Source organism: Sus scrofa, chromosome 1 (assembly GCF_000003025.6).
Source record: "Sus scrofa isolate TJ Tabasco breed Duroc chromosome 1, Sscrofa11.1, whole genome shotgun sequence".
NCBI lineage: Eukaryota > Metazoa > Chordata > Mammalia > Artiodactyla > Suidae > Sus > Sus scrofa.
In genome coordinates, this window is record NC_010443.5 from 35,351,810 (window position 1) to 35,376,627 (window position 24,818).

Consider the following 24,818-nt stretch of genomic DNA (forward strand, 5'->3'; position numbering starts at 1 on the left):
AGCAGCTAACAGCTCCGAGAATCCATTTTCCTGTTTTGTTTTGTTTTTCTCCTCTACACCCTACTCTCTGGTCATTTGTCTATTTTTTAAAAAGTAATTTCCTACATTTCTAGTATGTCTACTTATTAGAATAAGGCAGCATTTTGGATCAACAAAGTTAACCTCTTCATTTAATAGAGGCAGATATGCACAGTTTTTGCGCAATTATTCCATTCACTGATTATTAATAAAGAGAGGAAGAAAACATTCAAATAACAGGATCAACAATTATCTTTCTTAATGACATTTAAGTAGAAGGAAACAAATAAATGATTAAATAGTATCTCTAATGATAGCTATTTATTTGGCTAACACTCAGAGTAGCTGCTATAGTACATGGCAGTATGCTGAATTCTCAGCAAAAAAGCTCATTAAGTCACCATAGCGCCCAGAGAAGTCAAGGCTTTCTCATGAAGTCAGACAGAAGAGCTACTGAAGGTGTGTCGTGTTCTGCTCTACACTAACAGATGTTTCCTGGGTTATGTGGTAATTCCTGGATTGATATATGATATAGTTTTTGTCAGATACTAATTAGAATATCTGGAGCTTCCCTTGTGGTGCAATGGGTTAAGGATCCAGCATTGTCACTGCAGCAGCCCTGGTTGCTGATGTGGCACAGGTTCGGTTCCTGGCCTGGGAACTTCCACGTGGTCTGGGCATGGCCGGAAAAAAAGAATATCTGAGTTTTCTGGTAGTTTACCTAAGGAAGCTTTTTTAACTATAGAAATAATACTATTTTGGAGATTTTTTTTTTAAAGAAGACAGTAAACTACTTATTGCAACATGCATTAAGGCGTAAATGAGCACTTTAAAGCACTAAAGATAGAAGAATGGAAATTTTAATTTCTACTGTTAGGATTAAGTTCTCTTCTTGGAACAGTAAGCTATGCATTTGCAAGTTCTCATTAAAAATTTGGCAGTGATATTATCTACTGATAGATGCCATTCATCTGACAAGTGACCCTCAGCATTTACTGTTAGGCTTCATGCTAGTTGGTTTTCTAATTCACATTCCTCTAAAAAACAAAGCAGAATTATTCAAGAGAGCATCGTATTTTATAAAACCATAAGCATCGCATTTTATAAGACCACAACGACAGATTCAGTAAAATTTAACAGCTCTTATTTATGAAAATAAGCCCATTGATGAATATTAATTTCATCCTATTTATTAAGAGTAACTAATCAATATTCTGTGATAAACCATAGTGGAAAACAATATGAAAAAGAATGTATGTATGTATAACTGAATCACGTTGATGTACAGCAGAAATTAACACATAAATGAACTATACTTCAACAAAATAATTTGTTTTTAAAATCATGCCAAACTTTCTGGAGAAAATAACTTTTGTTGTAAACTGACTAGAATTGATTTGATCATTCACTATTATTAGGTTATTTTTGGTAGATACTGGTAGCCTTCAATCCTTGGACGTACATGGTCTCATACAATGAAGTTTTGTCAAATGTAAAACATCTGTTTAAAAGTAGGCATCGGAGTTTCTGTGGTGGCTCAGTGGTTAAGAATCCGACTAGGAACCATGGGGTTGTGGGTTCGATCCCTGGCCTTGCTCGGTGGGTTAAGGATCCGGCGTTTCGGTGAGCTGTGGTGTAGGTCGCAGACGCGGCTTGGATCCTGTGTTGCTGTGGCTCTGATATAGGCTGGTGGCTACAGCTCCGATTCGACCCCTAGCCTGGGAACCTCCATATGCCGTGGAAGCGGCCCTCATAAAAGGCAAAAAAAGACAAAAACAAAACAAAACAAAAAGTAGGCATCAAAACACTTGTATGGGAGCTCCCTTGTGGCCCAGCTGGTTAAGGACCCAGTGTTAATACTGCAGTGGCTCAGACTGCTGCTTTGGCTCAGGTTTTATTCCTGGCCCTGAGAATTTCCACATGCCATGGACACGGCCAAAAAAAATTTTTATATGACCTGGTGGAAGCTCGATGTAGTCCCACCTTGTTTGCCTTTTTAGATGCTCTGACAGCACCTTGCATGAAAGGTTCATTGGAGACTTCTGCAGCAATATTCTAGCAGCAGGACACAGCTGTCCTTCCAGTTAGATGGCAAAACTGCTTTGAACTAGCTGCTGAACCAGGACTGTGAAGCCTGGGCCTATATTGGGCTCACTAGATTCTTATACCCCTTTTTAAGAACAGGAGTGCCTATGATACATTTGAAACTAATCAACACATTTTGAATATCACTCATTTCACCAATAAAGCAATCTTAAGACCAGTATCCCTTATTCCAATTAAGAATAAACTGTGTTAATAGGAGAGAGATGCAGGTGACACTTGTGGTCGTTATTTTAAGAGTATGAACTTCAGTTATCCTTTTTGTGTGTTAACTGGTCACCCTGGTTTTACACTTCTGATTACTGTACTTTAAAATTTAACATTTTCCTTATCCCTTCTCCAGGGCTATAGGTTAAAACTATTGAACACATACATATGTATCTCATTGTCCATGCTGAAGTATTTTAAGTAATACTATTGAACATTTATCATCACACATCTCAGATATTCTATTCACACTCTCAGTGGAGCAGATATGTATGGAGTTGCTTTTGTTTTGTTTTTATTCTTGTAGTTTTAACTAATTCCCAAATTTATTTCCCAGGTTGACGTGTAGTCCTGACTTCCTTTCACCTATTTCGTGCTTTGTAAAGGTATTTCTGAAACCTAAGTAAACTTTGGAATCTACTAGGGAAATTTAAAAAAGGAAAACATATTTCTAGGTTCTACCCTGAAGAATCTGACTTAGAATATTTGAAGTATAGCCCAAGAATCTGTATTTTAAGGTTTTCCTCAATTAATTCTGGTGCAGCCTGCTGGCAAACAGCTGCTTAACTAGATAGGATCATCTCTGCCTAAGGATGACCATTTGACATCAGAAATAACATATTAGGAACTGAGCTGGGTTTTCCCTGTTTCAGTATATCAAGTTTTTCTCTTAGTGCCCCAGCCTGGTGGTCTGGAAGTCATTTTGGTCTCATTTTTCTAGTTTTCTTTCACCCTTCTGGGCAGAGGTCGAGGGTAGGGGCAGGTGGGCATTTCAGTATTCACAGCTGCCATTCTATTCAGTCTCTCCTCACAGCGCACTCACACCACCACAGCACCTGGTAACTTCTCCCTTGCTCCACCGGTTTTTTGTTACCCTAAGGAGCTCTTAGGAGAACTTTCATAGAACCATAACAGTGTATTGCCTAAGGATCAAATCCGCTCTCCAGGTCGACCCCATTTGGCCATAATCATACATCACGTACTATATATGTAAGAGATTATACTGTAAGATGTTTGTTGCTGACTTCATTAACATGAGAGTACAATTAAGGTGATACAAGGATGCCCAAATTACCAAAGCTCTGAAGCACTTTACTGACAGCAAAACCTAGGCTCTCATGTAAGCACCCCCCCCTTTTTTTTTCTCTTAGTGGGAAAAAGGAAATGCTGTTCAATACCATATTCACTAGCCATTGTGTAGATATTTAGATTAATTAAAGTAAATACTTTTTAAAATTGAGTTCCTCAGTTACATTTAGAGCTCTCATGAGCCCCATGTGGCTGTTAGCTGCAGTACTTGGCAGCTCAAATCACGTGTCTGTCCTTGCAGAAAGTTCTAATGGACGGTGTTTCCCTGGAGTCCCTCTGGGAGTCACAGAGGTAGGAAGAGGCTCACATCTTCTCCAATATGAACATAACCTACTGCTTCTGTCTCTGCTATCATGACTCTCCTCAGGACTTAGAACAATTTGGGGGTTACTTATTTTCCTCAGGCTGCTGCTACTGCTTCCCCTTGTCTGCATGTGTTTCTGTGTTTGACTCAGGCTTTCTCAGTCACTGGTGTGAGAAGTTGCACTGCAGTATAAGCATAGGACACACGCATACACACACACGTTTATTTAAATTAAACCCTTTCTTTTGAAATTGGGGACCCATGCAATTGTAAGCAATAATTCAGAGAAATCCCATGTATCTTTGCCCAGTTTCCCTCAGTTTAATGTCTTAAAAAGCTATGGTACAACATCACAGCCAGGATATTGACATTGATACAGTCAAGATACAGAGTGTTTCTATCATCCCATCACTCATGTTGCCCTTTTGTAGCCACACCCACTTCCCCCTTCTGCTCCTTAAGCCCTTTTAATCTGTTCAGCATTTTAAAAATTTTATCATTTCAATTATATAAAGAGAATCATACAGTATATAACCTTTTGGGACTGGCTTTTTTACTCAGTGTAATTCTGTGGAGATTTATCCAGGTTTTTTTGTTTTACTACTGAGGAGTATTTCATGATATGGATGTACCACAATTTGTTTAGCTATTCACATGCTGAAGGACATTTGGTCTGTTCCCAGTTTTATGGCTGTTATGAATAGAGTTGCTATAAGCATTCGTATACAAGTTTTTGTGTGAAAATATTTTTAATTTCTCTGACATAAATGCCTAAGAGTGACGTGGTAGTTGAGTGTTCAGTTATTTTTTTAAAGAAACTTCCAAACTGTGTTTCTGAGTGGCTGTCATTTTTACATTCCCCCAGCAATGTTCAAAGTAATCTAGATTTTTTGCACACTTCCCAGCCTTTTTTGTTGTCACTATTTTTTATTTTGCCATTTTGATAGGTATGTAGTGATTCTTACTGTGGTTTTAATTTTCACTCAGTAATGGCTAACATTGTGCTCATTTGCCATCTGCATGTCTTCCTGGATGAAATGATGGTTCATGTCTTTTGCCCATTTTCCAATTGGATTTTAAAATTTTTTTCTATTTGATTTTGAGCATTCTTTGTGAATTATAGATATAAATTATCTATCATATTTATGGTTTGCAAACATTTTCTCCCAATCTATATCTTGTCTTTTCATATTTTTCACATTAGCTTTTACAGAGTTCTTTTCATTATTATGAATGTATGTATTTAATTTTGTCAAGTGCTTTTTTTACATCAATTTGTCTGGTCATATGCTTTTTATCCTTTAGTATATTAGTATAGAGGATGATATTGACTGTTTTTTGAATATTGAACCAACCTTGTATTTTGGGGATTAAACAACACTTGGTCATTATATATAATTATTTCTATATATTGCTGGATTCTATTAGCTAAAATTTTGTGAAGGATTTTTTGTCTATATATCTGAGGAATATTGTTCTGCAGTTTTTTGGGTTTTTTTGTTTTTGTTTTTGTTTTCTTTTTTGGCTGCACCTGCAGCATATAGAAGTTCCTAGGCCAGGGATCAAATCTGAGCCACAGCTGTGACCTATGCCAGATCCTTAACCCACTGTGCCACAGCGGGAACTCCCAGTCTGAAGTTTTCTTTTTTGTGATGTCTGTCTGTTTTTGGTATAATGGTAGTATTAGGCTGGAGATTTCTTTTTTTAGGAACTTTGTAATTATGAATCAATTATCTTAAAATATTTATAGGACTGAACCAATTATTTTATTTTGGGTGAGTTGAGGTATATTGTGTTTTTTTTAGAAACTCGTTCATTTCACTTCAGTTGTCAAATTATGTAGGTTAAGTTGTTTATAGGATTCTCTTATTTCCTTTTTGACATCTGCAGGGTCTCTAGCCTTATCCTCTGTTTTATTCCTCTTATTTGTAATTTGTATCTTCTTTCTTTTTCAAAGTTGCCAATGGTTTGTCAAGTTTATTGATCTCTTCAAAGAATCATCTCTTTGCTTCATCAATTTTCTCTTTTTTTGTGTTTTTCTTTCCAGGTTCTTGAGAAAGGGGCTTAGATTATTGATTGAAGATTTTTGCGCTCCCCCCCCCCCTTTTAAAATTTTTTGGCTGCACTAAAATTTTTTTTAGTGGCATATAGAAGTGCCCGGGCCATGAATTGAATCTGAGCCACAGCTGCAACCTATGCTGTAGCTGCAGCAATGCTGGATCCTTTAACTCACTGCTCAGGGCTTGGGAATGGAACTGTTGCCTCTGCAGCAGCTCGGGCCACTGCAGTTGGATTCTTAACCCGCTGCATCATGGAGGGAACTTCACCCTTTTTAATTATAAACATTTAGTTCTATACATTTCCCCCTTAGTACTTCCTTATCAAAATGTGTGGTTTATTATGTTGCAGTTTTCTTTCAGCTCACAATTTATTTGGAGGTATGGTGTTTAGTTTTCAAGTGTTTGGAGAATTTCTTTTATCTTTCTGTTGTTGATTTGTAGTTTAATTCATTTTGTTCAGAGAATATTCTGATTCAGTTCTTTAAATTTTTTCAGGTTTGTTTTGTAGCACAGAATATCTCAGTATATGTTCTGGTGGGCACTGAAAACAATGTGTATTTGCTGCCTTAAATATAATGTTCTATTAAGGTAGATCAGATTCTGTTGTTTGAAGATGTCCTTGTTCTATATGCTTACTCATTATTACTCTATATTCTTACTCATTATCTAGTATTTCTATCAACTGTTGAGAAATGAATATTGAAGTCTCTAGTTATGGATTTATCTACTTTTCCCTATATCAGTTTTCGCTTGGCATATTTTTGCAGCTCTGTTGTTTTATATATGCATATTAAGATTGCTGTATTTTCTTGGTAGACTGACCCTTTTATCATTATATAATGTCACTCTCTGTCCCTGCTAATTTTCTTCACTCCGAAGTTTACTGTATCTGATGTTAATATAGCCATTCCTGCTTTCATGTGATAAATTTCTGTAGGCTATATATTTTTCCATGCATTTTCTTTCAATCTGTCTGTATTGTTATGTTTGAAGCGAGTCTTTTCTAGATACCATATATTTGGGTCATATTTTTTAATCCACTCCGTAAGTCTCTTTATTGATGTTTTTAGTCCATTTACAACTAGTGTAACTACCAGTATGCCAAGGCTTAAGTCTGCCATTATATATTTAGTTTTCTGTTTGCATTCTGAATTTTGTTTCTTCAGTAGGTGATGGGGAGCACCACCTCAATGATGCCAGGTGGGGTTAGAAGCCCAGGTTCCTTGTTCAGCCTCTGGTGACACCCAAAGGGGAGAGGATCCTCCTTACTTCTTTCTGGTCAGTGTGGGAGTAGAAGCTCCTCACTAAGCTTTCACCGATACTGCCCTTGATAGGAGGGATAATAGTGCCTTGTTACCCTTGCACACATGGCCTCTAGTTACACCTCGTGGTAAGGTAACACCTTATTGCATTGGGCAGTAGTGGAAGTCCTAATTTTTTACTAGACATCCTCTAATGTCACCCCATGGAGGAGGATAAAGTAGACCTCAGTACTCCTGGGTGGAGTTGGAAGCCCAGACTCCCCACTCAGTTTCTGTGATAAAACATGGGGATTTATTACTGTCTCACAAAGTTGCAAGTCCCATCTCTCAACTCTGCCTTTCCTGACACTCACCTCAGCAAAGGGTGAGTAAGTATCTTATTACAGTCATTGTTGGTGAGATTCTAAGGTCTCTACTCAGCCTTTCCAGGTGTAGGTGGTTGTGGAACCCAACATTTTTCTGTGGTGTTTGGCTTGAGCAGAGTGATTATTGTCAAAAAGTTTTCTGTTTTACTGTACTGTTCCTTTCCTGCATTTTTGATGAGAAAGAACAAAGTGTATTAGAGTTTTTTTTGTTGTTTTTTTTTCTAGGCAACATTTCTAGATCACCAGCATCTTCAAATTCAAGTCTGAGCTTAGAAAATGTATGTCCACTCCATCTTCCCAGAAACAGATCTCCAAGTTGAAACCTTTTAATAAATTTTACTATAAACCTGAGATAAATACGCCTGGCACTCAATAAATATCTATTGAGTTGTTTAATAAATAAATATAGTACAGATAATACTGTTCATGGAGCCCAGAAACCTGGGCCCTTTCTCTTAGTATATGCAGTTTATTTTCATAGAAATTATCTTCTTATAATCATAAATTTTTATGATTCCTTGATTAACACATTTTATTTCAATATATTAAATATTTAATGGAGGTTAGAGACCACATATCATTTGGTGCCCATTTTATCAGTATAGTCACCACACTTATCACACACAGTCCTTTTTCTTGACACATAGCATGGATTTAAGTAATTTGTTGAATAGACTAAGATGGAACTACAGATACAGAGGGCTGATTGTATAGTATAGGCAGATTTTTGACTGCCTGGAAGGTAGGCATCCCAAACCCCAACAGTGCTTAAGCATCAGCTATGTTTTTTTGGGTGGTGTATAAATAGACCAGGTAATTTGCAGCTGGAGGCCACCAGCCAGATCATCATCCCAGATCTATATGAGTTGGTCACCTCGAGGAAGAAGGAGTTCAATATGTTGGCAAATTTATAACTCATTTATGGCATACCAAGTTTCATTGTACAAGTTGGGAAAGAATTGATCTTTAATGTATCTTTATTCCCAGCCCAAATCCATCGTCTCAGGTTTCTATTTTCACTTTCATAATTTTCGCTTTCTTAGGATGGTAAAGAAAAGATCAGTTCTTTATTCAGGGAAAACCCCATCCCCATCCATAAGAAGACATTTATCTTTCATTTTGACCAAGAAAATCGCTCCAAGTTTACAATCGTATAACATTATACTGAGTTATTCAGTCTAAAATAACATTATGTGAAATAAAAATAATGACACAAATGGTGGCTAATATTTATTGAGCCCTAAATAGATGCCAGATTCTGGGCTATGCACTTAAAATTGATTATCTATTTTGATTCTCAAAGCAACTATCAGAGGTAAAATTATTATCCTCATTTTAAAGATAAAGAAATTGAGGCACTGTCCCCATTTTACAGATGGAGATACTGCCTAAAGTCACACATTTATTAAATGTAGATCCTGGTTTTCAAACTGACTCCAGAAAAGACATTCTTATCTGTGGTTCTTATCTAAATAAACCCCTAAGAATGAATTGAGAGAGGGTGTGTGTGTGTGTGTTTGTGTGTGTGTGTGTGTGTGTGTATGTGTGTGTGTGTGTATGCACCTGTGCATGTATGTGTGCGTTTAACTGTTGTATCTCTTAAGGGAGGCAGAGTTCAACACTGAAATTTCATTCTGCTCTCTCAACCTCAGCAACAGACCCCCTGTCTTTGGTGTTTCAAATAAAAATATACATTTTTTTTCTTCATAAAATAATGCAAGTTTTATAGGTACATGTAGCCTAATTTAAATAATGAAATATATATACCTTTTCCTCACCTTTTGGATCAGAAACTGTTAGCTGTCCCCCTAACTACAGGGGGTTGCTTGGCTAAAGATGTTGCACAGCTCCCTTAAAACTTAAAGTGACTACTTGATTAAGTTTCAGCCATTGGGTTTTGATAGTATTTGACATGTGAAATTTCTGTTACATACCACTGAAATAAAAGAAATATTTCCTTCTTTTCATCTTTCCTTCTCACTAGTTGAAATTTAAACGTGATGGTAGGAGCTGGAGCAGCCATCTTAGAACATCCCTCACAGGCACTATAAAACTTCTGAAACAATCAAGGGCATGCGTATTTTTGAGAGGCATGATACCTTATTGCACAACTCCACGAATGCCACTGATATCCATGTAAGTTGTGCTTCAAGCAGTTTTGTAACGAGCAACCTATGCTGTAAGCAGTGACCCTGAACACATTTCAGTCATTTGGCAGATTGAGTTGTTATAAAGGACAACTCCTGGAGTTCCCGTCATGGCGCAGTGGTTAATGAATCCGACTAGGAACCATGAGGTTGCGGGTTCAGTCCCTGCCCTTGCTCAGTGGGTTAACGATCCTGCGTTGCGGTGAGCTGTGGTGTAGGTTGCAGACGCGGCTCGGATCCTGCGTTGCTGTGGCTCTGGTGTAGGCCGGGGACTACAGCTCCGATTGGACCCCTAGCCTGGGAACCTCCATATGCCACGGGAGCGGCCCAAAGAAATAGCAAAAAGACAAAAAAAAAAAAAAGGACAACTCGTGATAGTTATCTTCAGACGTTTTAAGACTGCTATACAGAAGAATTGAATAGTTGTTTTTTGGATAATTCCAAGGGTGGAAATAGTTCTAATATGTATATCCTATAGAAACACATATTCCACTTAAGAAGATGCAGAGCTTTTTAACAGTAAGAATTTCTCAAAAGTAGAGAAGGTCACTTTAAAATAATTGAAATTCCATCAGTGAAAGTGTTCAAATACAGTTTGGACAACAAGTTGGTAGAGATAGTGTATAGAGACTCAGTCATTTTAATATGTTAAAGAATATGATGGTATTTAAGCTTCTGACACTAAGGCTAGTGATTCAAGAGATCATTAGAGTTAATGGCCCTTGGCTTAGAGATATATGAAATTGAGACTCATCCTACAGCTGCCATTGGCCTATATAAAGTTGTGATTATTATCAAGTTAGATGTTTTATGTCTCAGTTCAGACAGCTCTCTGGGAAAAAATGATGAATTGAGGGAATCTGTATTCTTCTGCCAAATATCTTTTAACTAAGCCTTTGAGATCAAATTAGCCCAATCTGAGGATTAAAAGCTTTAAAAATATCACCCAAGGGGGCTTAAAGAAAGCAAGAAAAGTCATAGCAGAGGAGTAGAGTGGGATAATTTATACCTAACATGCCATCTTCAGTTGATGGCTAGCCACCTGGAACTTTATGTTGGGGAGGATTATTGGGCTTCATCTGGATTCAGCTGAAAATGTGCCATGGGTGATTATTGATGGAAAGGAAAAAATGCTAGAATACAATTTCGATATTTGCTGTCTCTCTCATGGAGAATGCCTGGCACACTAGGTAGATGGAACGCACACAATTCATCTCCTACGGGATTTCACCTGCTCCTGGCTTTGGACCTTAGCTGTATAGATCCAACAATTCAAAGTGTCTGGGCTCAATTAGGTTCAAGCACTGCCTCATACAACTCAGAAGAATATAATATACAAATCAGAATGCCAATGTAATAATTTGCAATTAGAACTATTACTGTCAAGTTGATTAAAATTCCTGTGTCTTTTAGTCAGGGCACTCAGGCTGCTGGTGACATTGAGATAGATGAGTTAATAATATTAACACCTCGTGTATTAGGTTATAACTTTCCTTTTTCCAGTCTGTTCAATTTTACTCTCTCATCCTGGTTCCCTGCACTAACTGACTTTGGTCATATTTGTACTTAAAAGTTTAGAGAAGTGCCTCTCAAACTATCTGTAATGACAGTCCAGTTTATTTTCTTTTCCCAATCTGCTGTGGACTGGTACTTTAATAAAATGCAATATAAATGAATTATTTGAAAAGTAAAATGAAAAAATAAAGACATACAAAATGCAAGCATATTTTCATTACTTAATTCAATGGACATAAGTTCAAAATTCATATTTCTTAAGCAGAATAGTTAATGAAGTATTCAATGCTAGTGCGCTTAGGGAATGTTTGTAATACAGCAAGGCTTTATTTTTCATGCATTGGGTGAATACATTATAATGCATTGGAACACATGTATAATCAATTTAATCAGTGTATTTATATTCATCAAGTGGGATATGGAGAATAGGTTTATGATTTTAAATGGCTATAGAGGTCTACAGTAGCTTTTTTAAAAAAATTAGAGTATAGAACATAAGTGAGTATATTAAAGTATATAAAATGTACTTGAAACCAAGTCATTCTTAAAACAGTAAACCAACTCCCAATGCAGCATTGTTCATATAAGAAATTATAATATTATTTAATTATGTCATTTTCAGAGTTAAAATTTGGGTAAAATGCAAGGAATGTTTGATCAATAATGTTGGGAGATGCAGAATCATTTTGTTCCATCATCATAAGGAAGCATTTCTTAGATATATAGGAGGGCTATTCATTTCACACATCCCAAATTCCTTTGCTCTGATACTTGTTAACACAAAGAGCTGCAATGATGACTTCTGTTATAACACCAACTTGCAAACCCTCTAAGCACAGTTTTATTTAACCTATTAAATTGATTCTACATTAAACAAACATCACGTTTTTAGCTGGTGAATGAAACTGTGACTTTTGCATCCTTAACCGCTAAAATTTGATCATTGAAACGCCACACATTTCACTTAGAATGGTTGAATAGTTGGGCATTTTCAGGTTTCTGGCTTCTCTATGACTTTAATTGGCTTGACTCTCGGGCTCCACCCTTTTCAACATATTGTGTCTTTCCTTACTTCCCCGTATTCAGACTTTTTAAGACTCAAATATTCCCTATAGTTTCTAAACATTTCTGTCTTTACACTTGATTTCCTGGATAACGCTTAAACCTCAGTTCACCAGAAAACTGCCGTATTCTTTAGGAGTAAGAAAAATTACACCTTAGCTTTACTTGGTGTTGGCCATCATTTTCCTTAATACTTGGCACCATTGTTTTGCCCTCTATATATTGATGTTTCAGCAGAAGGGAAGAGAGTCTCTATGACTTTGAAAGATCATTTCCTATCAGTATTCGGATATACCTCTCAGTGATATATCCAGTATCCAACTGGTAGAATCCATCCTTAGTAAATCTGCAAGCTTGCTGTTTCATGCTTGTGTATTTGCAAACTATATTCAGATATTAAGCTGATCTATTTTTAGGTATATTTTTCATGTAGTAGGTGGGAATGACTTTGTCTTTGCCTTACAGGGCATGGAGAAGTCTCTTTATGGAAGACTGGCCATATAATAATAATAGTAATAAAAAATAATCACAACTGTTTGTGAGGAGCAAAGAGAGATCTCCTCTGGCGAGCCCAATCTGATATGGTTCTATTGACAATGTCGTATGATATCTATCCTACTTTACAGAGTAAATCCCTAACTCCTCCACACCTATCTCAAATCGTTTTATGAGCCTCACTTTCAAGTCCAGCAATATAAAAATGGCAAACATAATGGAAAAGTGGCAAACTTAACAGGCAGAGATTCATATTATAAAACTAGCTGCCCTTAATGGTCACAAGGTGACCAACTAATCTCACATATGATTGTACATTTGTTATTAGACATACTAAATAAAGATATAACCTATGCCAAAGCCTTGGGTTGACTGTGCTTTAAACTGCTGATGTAAAAGAACATCTATGATATTCACAATAATTTATTGTCTTTTTACAGTAAAGCTAAGTTATAACTAAGTTATAACCCACTAATTGACAAAAAAGTGCTACTAGTTATGTGTATGTGTGGAGGGATATAGTTAAGATGATGTCTCTTCTCTAGAAATCATAATAAATTCTAAAGTGTACATGGTATCAGTGGTCAGAAAATATTACCCTAATAGCAGGCTGTGATAATAATCAGATAGGGGCTGTACATGCAAAGTGCTATTGGAGCACAGAGGAAAATGTTCATTCCTGCTTAAATGGGAGTAAAGGAAAGCTTTGATGAAGACAATGAATATGAGCTGAATCTTGAGGATTGGTTGAACTTTGGCAGGCTGATGAAGGGATGAGGGCTGGTATGGTGGAGGTAGAAGGTGGGGGTGAGGAATGGAGGAAATAAGTGCAAATGGAATAAAGGGAAAAAGCCTCTAAATGAATCGTTTCCTCTTCCCTGACTGCAACACATTTTCAAGTTTGTAGAGGAAAAGGAAGAAAATCTATGGAACCAATTGTTTTGGCTTTTGTGATGTGATCATAGCATTGCTTATATGGATTGTCAAATAAGGGATGGGCTCATAAAAGGACATTAATGTGTCATTTTTATTGAGCAAAGTAGCATTACAGAAGAGGTGATTTCAAAGGCACATGGCTCTTTCATTACAGCCTTCAGGGGCGATATTTGATCACTGAAAACAGACTGCTTTGTTCCAGCTTTCTCTGATGTTTGGCATTATCCTGAATACATATGCTCTGACTTGGAAAGAATCAGTCTGTAAAGATTTAATAGATTCGAGATTTGCATATTCAAAAAGTGTGTCTTGTGGTTAAAAATGAAATGAAAACTATTTTTATATCTAAATATACACAAACATAGTTCAGACACATATCTCAGCACATTTTAAAAGGCAGTTAGGCATATTATATGTGCTTGTTCTGAGATTACAAAAGTTGGCTGTTTCTTAAATTAACCATTTTTTATTTTCACTGAGGAAAACTGTATTTTAAGAGACATAATAATGATGATAACAATGTACAAGAACCCTTCATAGTACAGGGATTTGAGATTTGCTTTATGTTCTTGTCACCTATTATGGACATAACTTTCTAGAGTGGGGTTTCGCTGACCTCTCTCTTTATTAAAAAATGAATTAAATTCTTTCTTGCTTAGAGAAAATTGGAAGTCACAAAGAATTAAAGATAAATGTTAAAGATTAACATTCGCATGAGGTTCTTTTCCTTCTGTGACTGAAAAAAAGTGATTTTCTTTTTTCAAAAGGAGAAAGATGATTAGAAAGAGACTTGTGTCCTAAAAGCTTTTGGTGTGGTGACTAAAACTCACAGAATTTTTTCTTAGAATTTTCTGGCTTCTATTCCCTGTGAATTTATATGTAATCTCCCATAAGCTCATCTTTTAATTTTGAATTCCAGTGGAACTTTTGAAAGAAAGATGGCATTCTGAGTGAGTCAGTTTGCTGTACATCTACAATTAGACATTCCTTGCGTTGAAATTAAGCCAAGCAGACTTCCGCTGATACAGGATAGGTCAAAGTATGTTCTATTTCATGTGACAAAGAAAAATCTCACCTTGTCACTTTGCAATTAAATATCCTTCCCTTAAATATGTATGACTGGGTCACTGTGCTGTCCAGCAGAAAATTGACACAACACTGTAAATCAACTGTGCTCTAAGAAAAATTTAAAAAAGAAAGAAACCTTGGAGTTCCCATTGTGGCTCAGTGGTTAACGAACCTGACTAGCATCCATGAGGACGTGGGTTTGATCTCTGACCTTGCTCAGGGAGTTAAGGATCTGGTGTTGCCATGAGCTGTGGTGTAGGTCACAGACACGGTTTGGATCTTGCATTGCTGTTGCTGTGGCTGGCGGCAATAGCTCCGAGTCGACCCCTGGCCTGGGAACCTCCATATGCCGCCAGTGCGGCCCTGAAAAGGCAAAAAGACCAAAAAGACCAAAAAAAAAAAAAAAAAAAAAAAAAAAAAAAAAAAAAAAAAAAAGCAACCCCAAACAATTCAGGTCCTAAGTATCAGTTTGAATAAATATTTATATGTCAGGAGAAAAACCCTCCCCTGTCCCCACTTACATCATCCTCCACCTCAATGACACTCTTTCTTCTACCTGACATGTCCTTCCTTCTCTGTGAAATTTGTAACTATCTCAGAAAAGAGACTATTTCAGTTACACGTTTGTTGTTTAGACCAGTGCTTTCCAAACTGTGATGTACTTATGAATCATCTGGGGATCTTGTTAAAAATGCAGGTTCTGATTCAGCAGGTCTGGGGTCTCGCCAAGATTCTAACAAGCTCCCAGGTGATGCAGCAGGCCACATTTTGGATAGCAAGCACCTGTTACATATGACCTCTCATTAAATTGGTATTAGTTCCTGGGTCCTAATAACTGAAAATGTAAATTTTCTGACTCTGAGGTTGCTTTAGACTTCAATTGCTTTTTATTTATTGGTAATTTTATAAAGACACTACATGATCTGGATTCCCCCTACCTTTATAGTTTCCTTTCTTGCTAGTTCCCATTTCTTTCTTTATATTTCAGACATAACAATTTATATGAAGTTTCCAGAATGTATCAGGCTCTTTCACATCTCTCTTCCTTTTTAAATACCATTTCCTCCTCCTGTCCTATCTTGTGATGCTTCCTTTAAGACTCAGCTCGGGAGTTCCGGTCGTGGCGCAGTGGTTAACGAATCCGACTAGGAACCATGAGGTTGCAGGTTCAATACCTGCCCTCGCTCAGTGGGTTAAGCATCCTGCATCGCCCTGAGCTGTGGTGTAGGTTGCAGACACGGCTCGGATCCCGCGTTACTGTGGCTGTGGTGTAGGCCTGTGTCTACAGCTCCAATTGGACCCCTAACCTGGGAACCTCCATATGCCGCGGAAGTGGCCCTCGAAAAGGCAAAAAAAACAAAAACAAAAAACAACTCAGCTCCACTATCATCTCCTCTACAAATCTTTCTCTAATCTGTTTACTATGTAATTGCTTAATTAAATGCCTTCAATTCACTCCCACAATTCCCCATATTTTCTATATTACAACTTTCTCATAATCTGCTGCAGTTGTCTGCTTATGTGTCTGTTCTTTTCAAAACAGTGCTTCTGTGGGGGAAGACATATGCATTTTATCTATGATACCTACTGCCAATTACAATGTCTGACACATAGTAGGTGTTCATTAAAGTTTTCTGAATGAATAAGAAAGGAAGGTTGATGTGTTGATAATTATGCAGTAATATATTGCAGTATTTTTCCATGAAGCTTAAAATTGATTTGGGAGTAATAAAAACTAAAGTCATAAAAAAGTTAAGTGCGGGATGAGATAATACTGAAGATGTAAAATGTTAGTATGTAATTAGTTGCCAAATCAGGATCATAGAAAATAGCTATTCTGAGTTCACTGGAATAAAATGTCAATGTGTATTTGTTATTATTTCTTAATATCCGAAGTTGTTCCTTAAGGGATTTGAGATGGCTGACAACACAACATATCGGAGTTAATGAAAAGCATGAACACGTGTAGTTGAGAGACTAGTATGAAAAAAGGCGGGAGTTTAGAAGTATATGAGGAACAGATATACTAGCATGTCTACAAAAATGATCTCTATTAAATAATGGACAGTAAGGTTGGTGTGCTAGATTTTCATTTCCACTCTCAGCCTGGGAGGCTGACTTCTGTGGAGGGATCAACAGCATCCTTGTCCTCTAACTTCTGTCTGAGTTTGAGCAATGGGATGTCCTGGCAGATGATCTAATGGAGAAAAGAAGAATGACAGGACATTTATGTTCTTGCGTTGCCTAGAAGTGGCTGTGCCTGTGTATAAATTGCCCCTTTTTTAAAACCTCAAATCGTACTAATTTGCCTTTGGGGCTCTGATACAATCACAGGGTTGTTTAAAACACGATTGAATACTGAGCTTAATATGATGATCATTTATGATGACCATTAATGCTATAAAAATGTTTTAGGGGCCTGCTCTATATCAAGCAAGATTCTTAGAGGAGGGGGTTCAACAGAGAAAAATTCAGAAAACCAGCCAACCACCCAAACTAAAATCTTGTGCTCAGATTGTTCACATTTTAGTGTGGTAAAGAGGATGTAAATCACATTGGAGGTAAGGGAAAATTGGTATGTTTCAAACCCCACTGTTCTGCGATGCTTGTTTACATCAGCCTCTCATTTACTGCTCTCTTGTAAAGCAGTAATATCCCAAAGATGTAGTTTTGGTCTTGACCCCTTTTTTACTGGGGGTAGATTATCCAGAACTTTTACTTCTCCTCTTTCCTCTTGCTCGTCTTCTGGTTATTTCACTGCTCACTGTGCCTTCATCAGTAGATAAAAAAGAAAATAAATGGATGAAAAATTTAGCTTTGACATCTATGATAAAAGGTTTTTTAGGAAGGAGACTGAAATCCTGAACTAAAATGAAGCTTTTCAATTTACCTGGACTGGTCTGCCCCCTATTGCCATAAAGATATTGAGAGTTGCTTCCAGCTTGTCAAAAACGAAAGATATAATGGACAAAATGTTATATTCATGATGATGAAGAGAACCAGGTCTTGTAAATAGATATGATGCTCTAATAGAAAGCCCTGGTGTGCAAACCCTCTGTCTTTGGATGTTGGATTGTATTACGGCCTTGTTTGCAGTACTTACTTAGATCATTGTTGACTCATGTGAGCTTAATTCTGTGACCCAAGAAAAAAAGATCATAAATCCCAGCAGGGGAAGACATGGTTGTGGCTTGACCTTGGAAAGATGAGCTAAAGGTGCGGAGGAAACCATAAATTCAATTTGCAATAATAACAAAAATAAAATTGTTTACACTTTGCCCAGTGGGTGAAGTGAAAAATCTAATCTAATATTTTCCCTGGTACATGCTGTACATTTTGCCAAGTTTGATTAAATTCCTGTTTAGTGGGTAGCTAAGAGAGGAACTGAATAAAAACACTTCCTATGAGGCTTTTGATGCATACTTTGTTATTCATTAGTGAATTTTTTTTAAAAGCTGTTTTTCCTCTTTTTTTTTTTTTCTAGGTTCTATTTATGAAATGTTTGGAAATGAATGCTGTTTGTCAACAGGAGAAGTGATTAAAATTACTGGCCTCAAAATTAAGAAGATCATAGCTGAAATTTGTGAGCACATTGAAGGTTGTGAGTCTCCACAACCATTTGAACTGCCTATGAATTTTCCAGGTACAGTAATTTGCAATCATTTCTCATTTGTAAAATTGTATCATTAAATGTTATATATATTTAACAATTGAAAATAATGAAAAAATGGTAGTTTGGTTGGTTTTTTTTTTTTTTTTTTTTTACTCTAGCGTGGGTGTGAAAAAATCAGAATTCTCGCAGTTCACTGCTTTTAAGAACTAATAGCAAATATTTTCTCACCTTTTTAATAAACGTTGTTTCCTTAGGACTTAATATTTTCTGTTAAATATTTAGTAACTTTAGCTATGTGCACCATTAGCTGTTCTGGATAGTGGGAATGAAGAAATTAAAGATATATTTTCATAAGTTACTTTGAATTATTATTTCTTAAACGTGTGTACCCTCTTTATTCCTATTGCCATTATTCTAGCACCCTGGTCTGGCTGCTCTTTGACTATTAACTCAACTTTCAAAAATCAGCTGAAATGTCATGTCTCCTGGAAAACTTTGCTGACCTTCTAATCTAATCTGGGTATCTCCCTTTCATGTACCCAAAATATCTTGGGCACCATAGCATGCGTTATTGGATAGTAATTGATGATGTTATTGTTATCTTATTCTTTAGACCAGGGTTGGCATACTTCTTCTGAAAAGGACCATATAGTAAATATTTTAGACTTTGCCTGCCAAATGGCCTCTTTAACAACTATTCCACTCTGATGTTGTAACATGAAAGAAGTTACAAATAATACCTAAACCAATGGGCTGTGGTTTGATAAAAATTAATTTACATGAAAACAAGTGGCTGGCAGAATTTGGCCTGTAAACTATAGTTTGCTGAACTTTTCTGGAGACTGAAACTCTTTGACAGATGAAATAATTACATATGTAACTGTATTTCTAGTAACAAGCACATTTTCTGGCACAGAGAATGTATTTAATATTTGCTTATTGAATAAATAATCCTTTATTGAATGAATGATTAATGGAAAAGGAAAATCTAGCAAGCATTTACAACATAATGTGGTTCATGGGATGGCTGAAGAATGTGTGGGTTCTACAAGGGTCTTGATAAGGAGCATGTTGTGTTTCAGAACATAGATTTCAGAGTCATTTGAATCCCAACTCTGTTACTTCTTAGTTATGTTACCTTGCCAAGTTATTTACCATCTTCTCATGTAAAATGGGAATAATCATACCATCTATCTCCTAATATTGTTGGAAGGATTAAGTATTTAAATTTTATTTAGATTGGTTAGAGTGATACTTGTCATATAGCAAGGACTATAAAAAATGTCAGCTTTTGTTGCCATTATCATTTTTATTATCATCATTGGTGGAGTAAGTGAAAGCTTTTCAGAGAATGTTATGCTTGAGCTGAATTTTGGAGAATTAAAATAAATTAACTCTATGAGGACAGGAGTCTTCCAAATGCTCCAATATTTTACCCATTTCATTTGAAATCTTACTCAATGTTTAATTCTTATAATTTCTTATTTACTCCATTATATATAGCATTACATTACCAGTTATGTTTTAAACTCAAAGAATCCAATGTATATATATTTAATTTTTAAAATTATGGTTGATTTCCAGTATAATTTTATTTTTTTTAATATTTTTTAAAATTTTCCCACTGTACAGCAAGGGGGTCAGGTTATCCTTACATGTATACATTACAATTACAGTTTTTCCCCCACCCTTTCTTCTGTTGCAACATGAGTATCTAGACAAAGTTCTCAATGCTATTCAGCAGGATCTCCTTGTAAATCTATTCTAAGTTGTGTCTGATAAGCCCAAGCTCCCGATCCCTCCCACTCCCTGCCTCTCCCATCAGACAGCCACAAGTCTCTTCTCCAAGTCCATGATTTTCTTTTCTGAGGAGATGTTCATTTGTGCTGGATATTAGATTCCAGTTATAAGTGATATCATATGGTATTTGTCTTTGTCTTTCTGGCTCATTTCACTCAGGATGAGATTCTCTAGTTCCATCCATGTTGCTGCAAATGGCATGATGTCATTCCTTTTTATGGCTGAGTAGTATTCCATTGTGTATATATACCACCTCTTCCGAATCCAATCATCTGTCGATGGACATTTAGGTTGTTTCCATGTCCTGGCTATTGTGAATAGTGCTGCAATGAACATGCGGGTGCATGTGTCTCTTTTAAGTAGAGTTTTGTCCGGATAGATGCCCAAGAGTGGGATTGCGGGGTCATATGGAAGTTCTATGTATAGATTTCTAAGGTATCTCCAAACTGTTCTCCATAGTGGCTGTACCAGTTTACATTCCCACCAGCAGTGCAGGAGGGTTCCCTTTTCTCCACAGCCCCTCCAGCACTTGTTATTTGTGGACTTATTAATGATGGCCATTCGGACTGGTGTGAGGTGGTATCTCATGGTAGTTTTGATTTGCATTTCTCTTATAATCAGCGATGTTGAGCATTTTTTCATGTGTTTGCTGGCCATCTGTATATCTTCTTTGGAGAAATGTCTATTCAGGTCTTTTGCCCATTTTTCCATTGATTGATTGGCTTTTTTGCTGTTGGGTTGTATAAGTTGTTTATATATTCTAGAGATTAAGCCCTTGTCAGTTGCATCATTTGAAACTATTTTCTCCCATTCTGTAAGTTGTCTTTTTGTTTTCTTTTGGGTTTCCTTTGCTGTGCAAAAGCTTTTCAGTTTGATGAGGTCCCATGGGTTTATTTTTGCTCTAATTTCTATTGCTTTGGGAGACTGCCCTGAGAAAATATTCACGATGTTGATGTCAGAGAGTGTTTTGCCTATGTTTTCTTCTAGGAGTTTGATGGTGTCCTGTCGTATATTTAAGTCTTTCAGCCATTTGGAGTTTATTTTTGTGCATGGTGTGAGGGTGTGTTCTAGTTTCATTGCTTGGCATGCAGCTGTCCAGGTTTCCCAGCAATGGTTGCTGAATAGACTTTCTTTTTCCCATTTGATGTTCTTGCCTCCCTTGTCAAAGATTAATTGACCATAGGTGTCAGGGTTTATTTCCGGGTTCTCTGTTCTGTTCCATTGGTCTGTCTGTCTGTTTTGGTACCAGTACCACACTGTTTTGATGACTGTGGCTTTGTAGTATTTCTTGAAGTCTGGGAGAGTGATGCCTCCTGCTTGGTTTTTGGCTCTCAGGATTGCTTTGGCGATTCTGGGTCTTTTGTTGTTCCATATAAATGTTTGGATTGTTTGTTCTAGTTCTGTGAAAAATGTCATGGGTCATTTGATAGGGATTGCATTGAATCTGTAGATTGCTTTGGGTAGTATGGCCAATTTTACAATATTGATTTTTCCAATCCAGGAACATGGAATATCTTTCCATTTCTTTACATCTTCTTTGATTTCTTTGATTAAAGTTTTATAGTTCTCGGCATATAGGTCCTTTACCTCCTTGGTCAGGTGTATTCCGAGGTATTTGATTTTGTGAGGTGCAATTTTAAAAGGTATCGTATTTTTGTATTCCTTTTCTAATGTTTCATTGCTGGTATACAGAAATGCAACTGACTTCTGAATGTTAATCTTATATCCTGCTACTTTGCTGAATTTATTAATCAGTTCAAGTAGTTTTGGGGTTGAGTCCTTAGGGTTTTCTATATATAGTATCCTGTCATCTGCATACAGTGACAGTTTGATCTCTTCTTTTCCTATATGGATGCCTTTTATTTCTTTTGTTTGTCTAATTGCTGTGGCTAGGACTTCCAAAAGTATGTTGAAGAGCAGTGGTGAGAGTGGGCATCCCTGTCTTGTTCCAGATTTGAGGGAGAAGGCTTTCAGTTTTTCCCCATTGAGTATGATATTTGCTGTGGGTTTATCTTAAATGGCTTTGATTATATTCAGGAATGTTCCCTCTATACCCACTTTGGCGAGGGTCTTGATCATGAATGGATGTTGGATTTTGTCAAATGCTTTTTCTGCGTCTATTGAGATGATCATATGATTTTTGACCTTTTTTTTGTTAATGTGGTGTATGATGCTGATTGATTTGCGTATGTTGAACCATCCTTGTGAACCTGGGATGAACCCAACCTGGTCATGGTGTATAATTTTTTTGGCATGTTGTTGGATTTGGTTGGCTAAGATTTGTTGAGAATTTTTGCATCTATATTCATCAATGATATTGGCCGATAGTTTTCTTTTTTGGTGGTATCTCTGTCTGGTTTTGGAATGAGGGTGATGGTGGCCTCATAGAATGTCTTTGGGAGTATTCCTTCTTCTTCAACCATTTGAAAGAGTTTAAGGAGGATGGGCACCAATTCCTCTTTATATGTTTGATAAAATTCACCTGTGAAGCCATCTGGTCCTGGACTTTTATTTGTAGGGAGTGATTTTATGACCTCTTCAATTTCATTTCTAGTGATCGGTCTGTTCAGTTGGTCTGTTTCTGCTTGATTCAGTTTTGGCAGGCTGTAAGATTCTAGAAAATTGTCCATTTCTTCCAGATTGTCAAACTTGTTGCCGTATAGTTGTTCATAGTATTCTCTTATGGTTTTTTGTATTTCTGCTGTATCCGTTGTGATTTCTCCTTTTTCATTTATAATTTTGGTTATTTGGGTTCTTTCTCTCCTCTTTTTAGTGAGTCTGGCCAAGGGTTTGTCAATTTTGTTCACCTTTTCAAAGCACCAGCTCTTGGTTTTATTAATTTTCTCTATTGTTTTTTGAATCTCTATTTTATTGATTTCTTCTTTGATCTTTATAATTTCCTTCCTTCTGCTGACTTTAGGACTTTTTTGTTCTTCTTTTTCTAATTCGTTTAGGTGGAGGGTTAAGTTGTCAATTTGGGATCTTTCTTCTTTTTTGAGAAAGGCCTGTGTTGCTATAAATTTCCCTCTGAGCACTGCTTTCGCAGCATCCCATAGATTTTGAGAGGTTGTGTCTTCATTATCATTTGTTTCAAGGTAGTTTTTAATTTCCTTCTTGATTTCCTCATTGACCCATTGGTTTTTTAGTAGCATGTTGTTTAGTCTCCATGGAGTAGGTTTTTTCTCTTTCCTTTTCCCATGGTTGGTTTCTAATTTCATGGCATTGTGGTCAGAGAAGATACTTGAGATAATTTCTATGCTCCTAAATTTATTGAGATTCGCTTTGTGTCCCAATATGTAGTCAATTCTTGAGAATGTTCCATGAGCATTTGAGAAGAATGTGTATTCTGCTTTTTTTGGATGTAGTGTCCTGAAGATATCAATGAAGTCTAACTTTTCTATTGTTTCCTTTAGGATCTCTGTTGCTTTATTGGTTTTCTGTCTAGAGGATCTGTCCATTGATGTGAGGGGGGTATTAAGGTCTCCTACTATGATTGTATTCTCATCAATATCTCCCTTTGTGTCTGTTAATATTTGTTGTATGTATCTGGGTGCTCCTATATTTGGGCATATATGTTGATGATAGTAACATCCTCTCCTTGGATGGATCCCTTAATCATTAAATAGTGTCCTTCTTTGTCTTTCTTTATGTCTTTTGTTTTAAAGTCTATTTTGTCTGATATGAGCGTTGTGACTCCTGCTTTTCTGTCATGTCTATTGGCGTGAAATATTTTTCCCCACCCTTTCACTTTCAATCTATATGTATCTTTTGTCCTAAGGTGAGTTTCTTGTAGGCAGCATATTGAAGGTTTTTGCCTTTTTATCCACTCAGCCACTCTGTGTCTTTTGATTGGGGCATTCAGCCCATTGACATTTAAGGTGATAATTGATAGATGATTATTTATTGCCATTTGAACCTCGTGTTCCAGTTGATTCTATGGTTCTCCATTCTTCCTTTCTTTCTTTTTTTTTTGGTTGGATGGTCTCCTGTTATTATCTGCTTGAGTGTATTTTTTTTTCATTTTTTTCAAATGCAATATTTGGTTTTGGCTTGTGGTTGCCCTGTTTTTTAAGTATGCTAACCCCTTCCCATAATTGTGTGTTTTAGCCTGATGGTCCTGTAAGTTCAAACACTTCATTATTATATTAAAATTAAGAAGAGAAACGTACAAACAAACAAACAAAAAGGGTTATTTACTTCCTAACATCCCTTGCCCACATTTTATGGTTTTGATGATTCTTTTTTATTTTTTTCTTTTTAATTTTATTTTGTTTGAAGCATGTTCATGATTAAATCTGTATGCTGGCTTATTTGAGTGACTGCTCTCTGATTGCGGTTTCCTCAGTCCTAGTTCTTCCTCTTCTTCTTCTTTTTTTTTTTTTCTTTTCTTTTTTCTTCCCTTTCCTTCCTTTCTTTTGGTTTAGAGAAGCCCTTTCAATATTTCCTTTAACCTGGATTTTGTGTTGCTGTATTCTTTAAGTTTTTGTTTGTTGGAAAAAATGTTTATTTCCCCTTCTATTTTAAATGATATTCTTGCTGGATAGAGTATTCTAGGTTGCATATTTTTTCCTTTGAGCACTTTAAATATCTCTTGCCGTTCCCTCCTGGCCTGTAGTGTTTCTGTAGAGAAATCAGCTGATATTCTTATGGGGGTTCCCTTGTAGGTAACATTCTGTTTTTCTCTTGCTGCCTTTAGGATCCTCTCTTTATCACTAACTTTTGCCATTTTTATTATGATGTGTCTTGGTGTGGGTCTGTTTGGGTTCAGTTTGTT

At 36.6% G+C, this 24,818-nt stretch overlaps 1 protein-coding gene across 1 annotated transcript in view; it reads left to right on the forward strand.

Moving 5' to 3' along the window:
• Positions 1 to 24,818, forward strand: part of THEMIS (thymocyte selection associated) — a 197,501-nt gene that overhangs the window by 18,600 nt on the left and 154,083 nt on the right. The window contains 1 exon segment of the mRNA XM_021088464.1: positions 18,116 to 18,274. Coding sequence (XP_020944123.1) covers positions 18,116 to 18,274 — 159 coding nt within the window.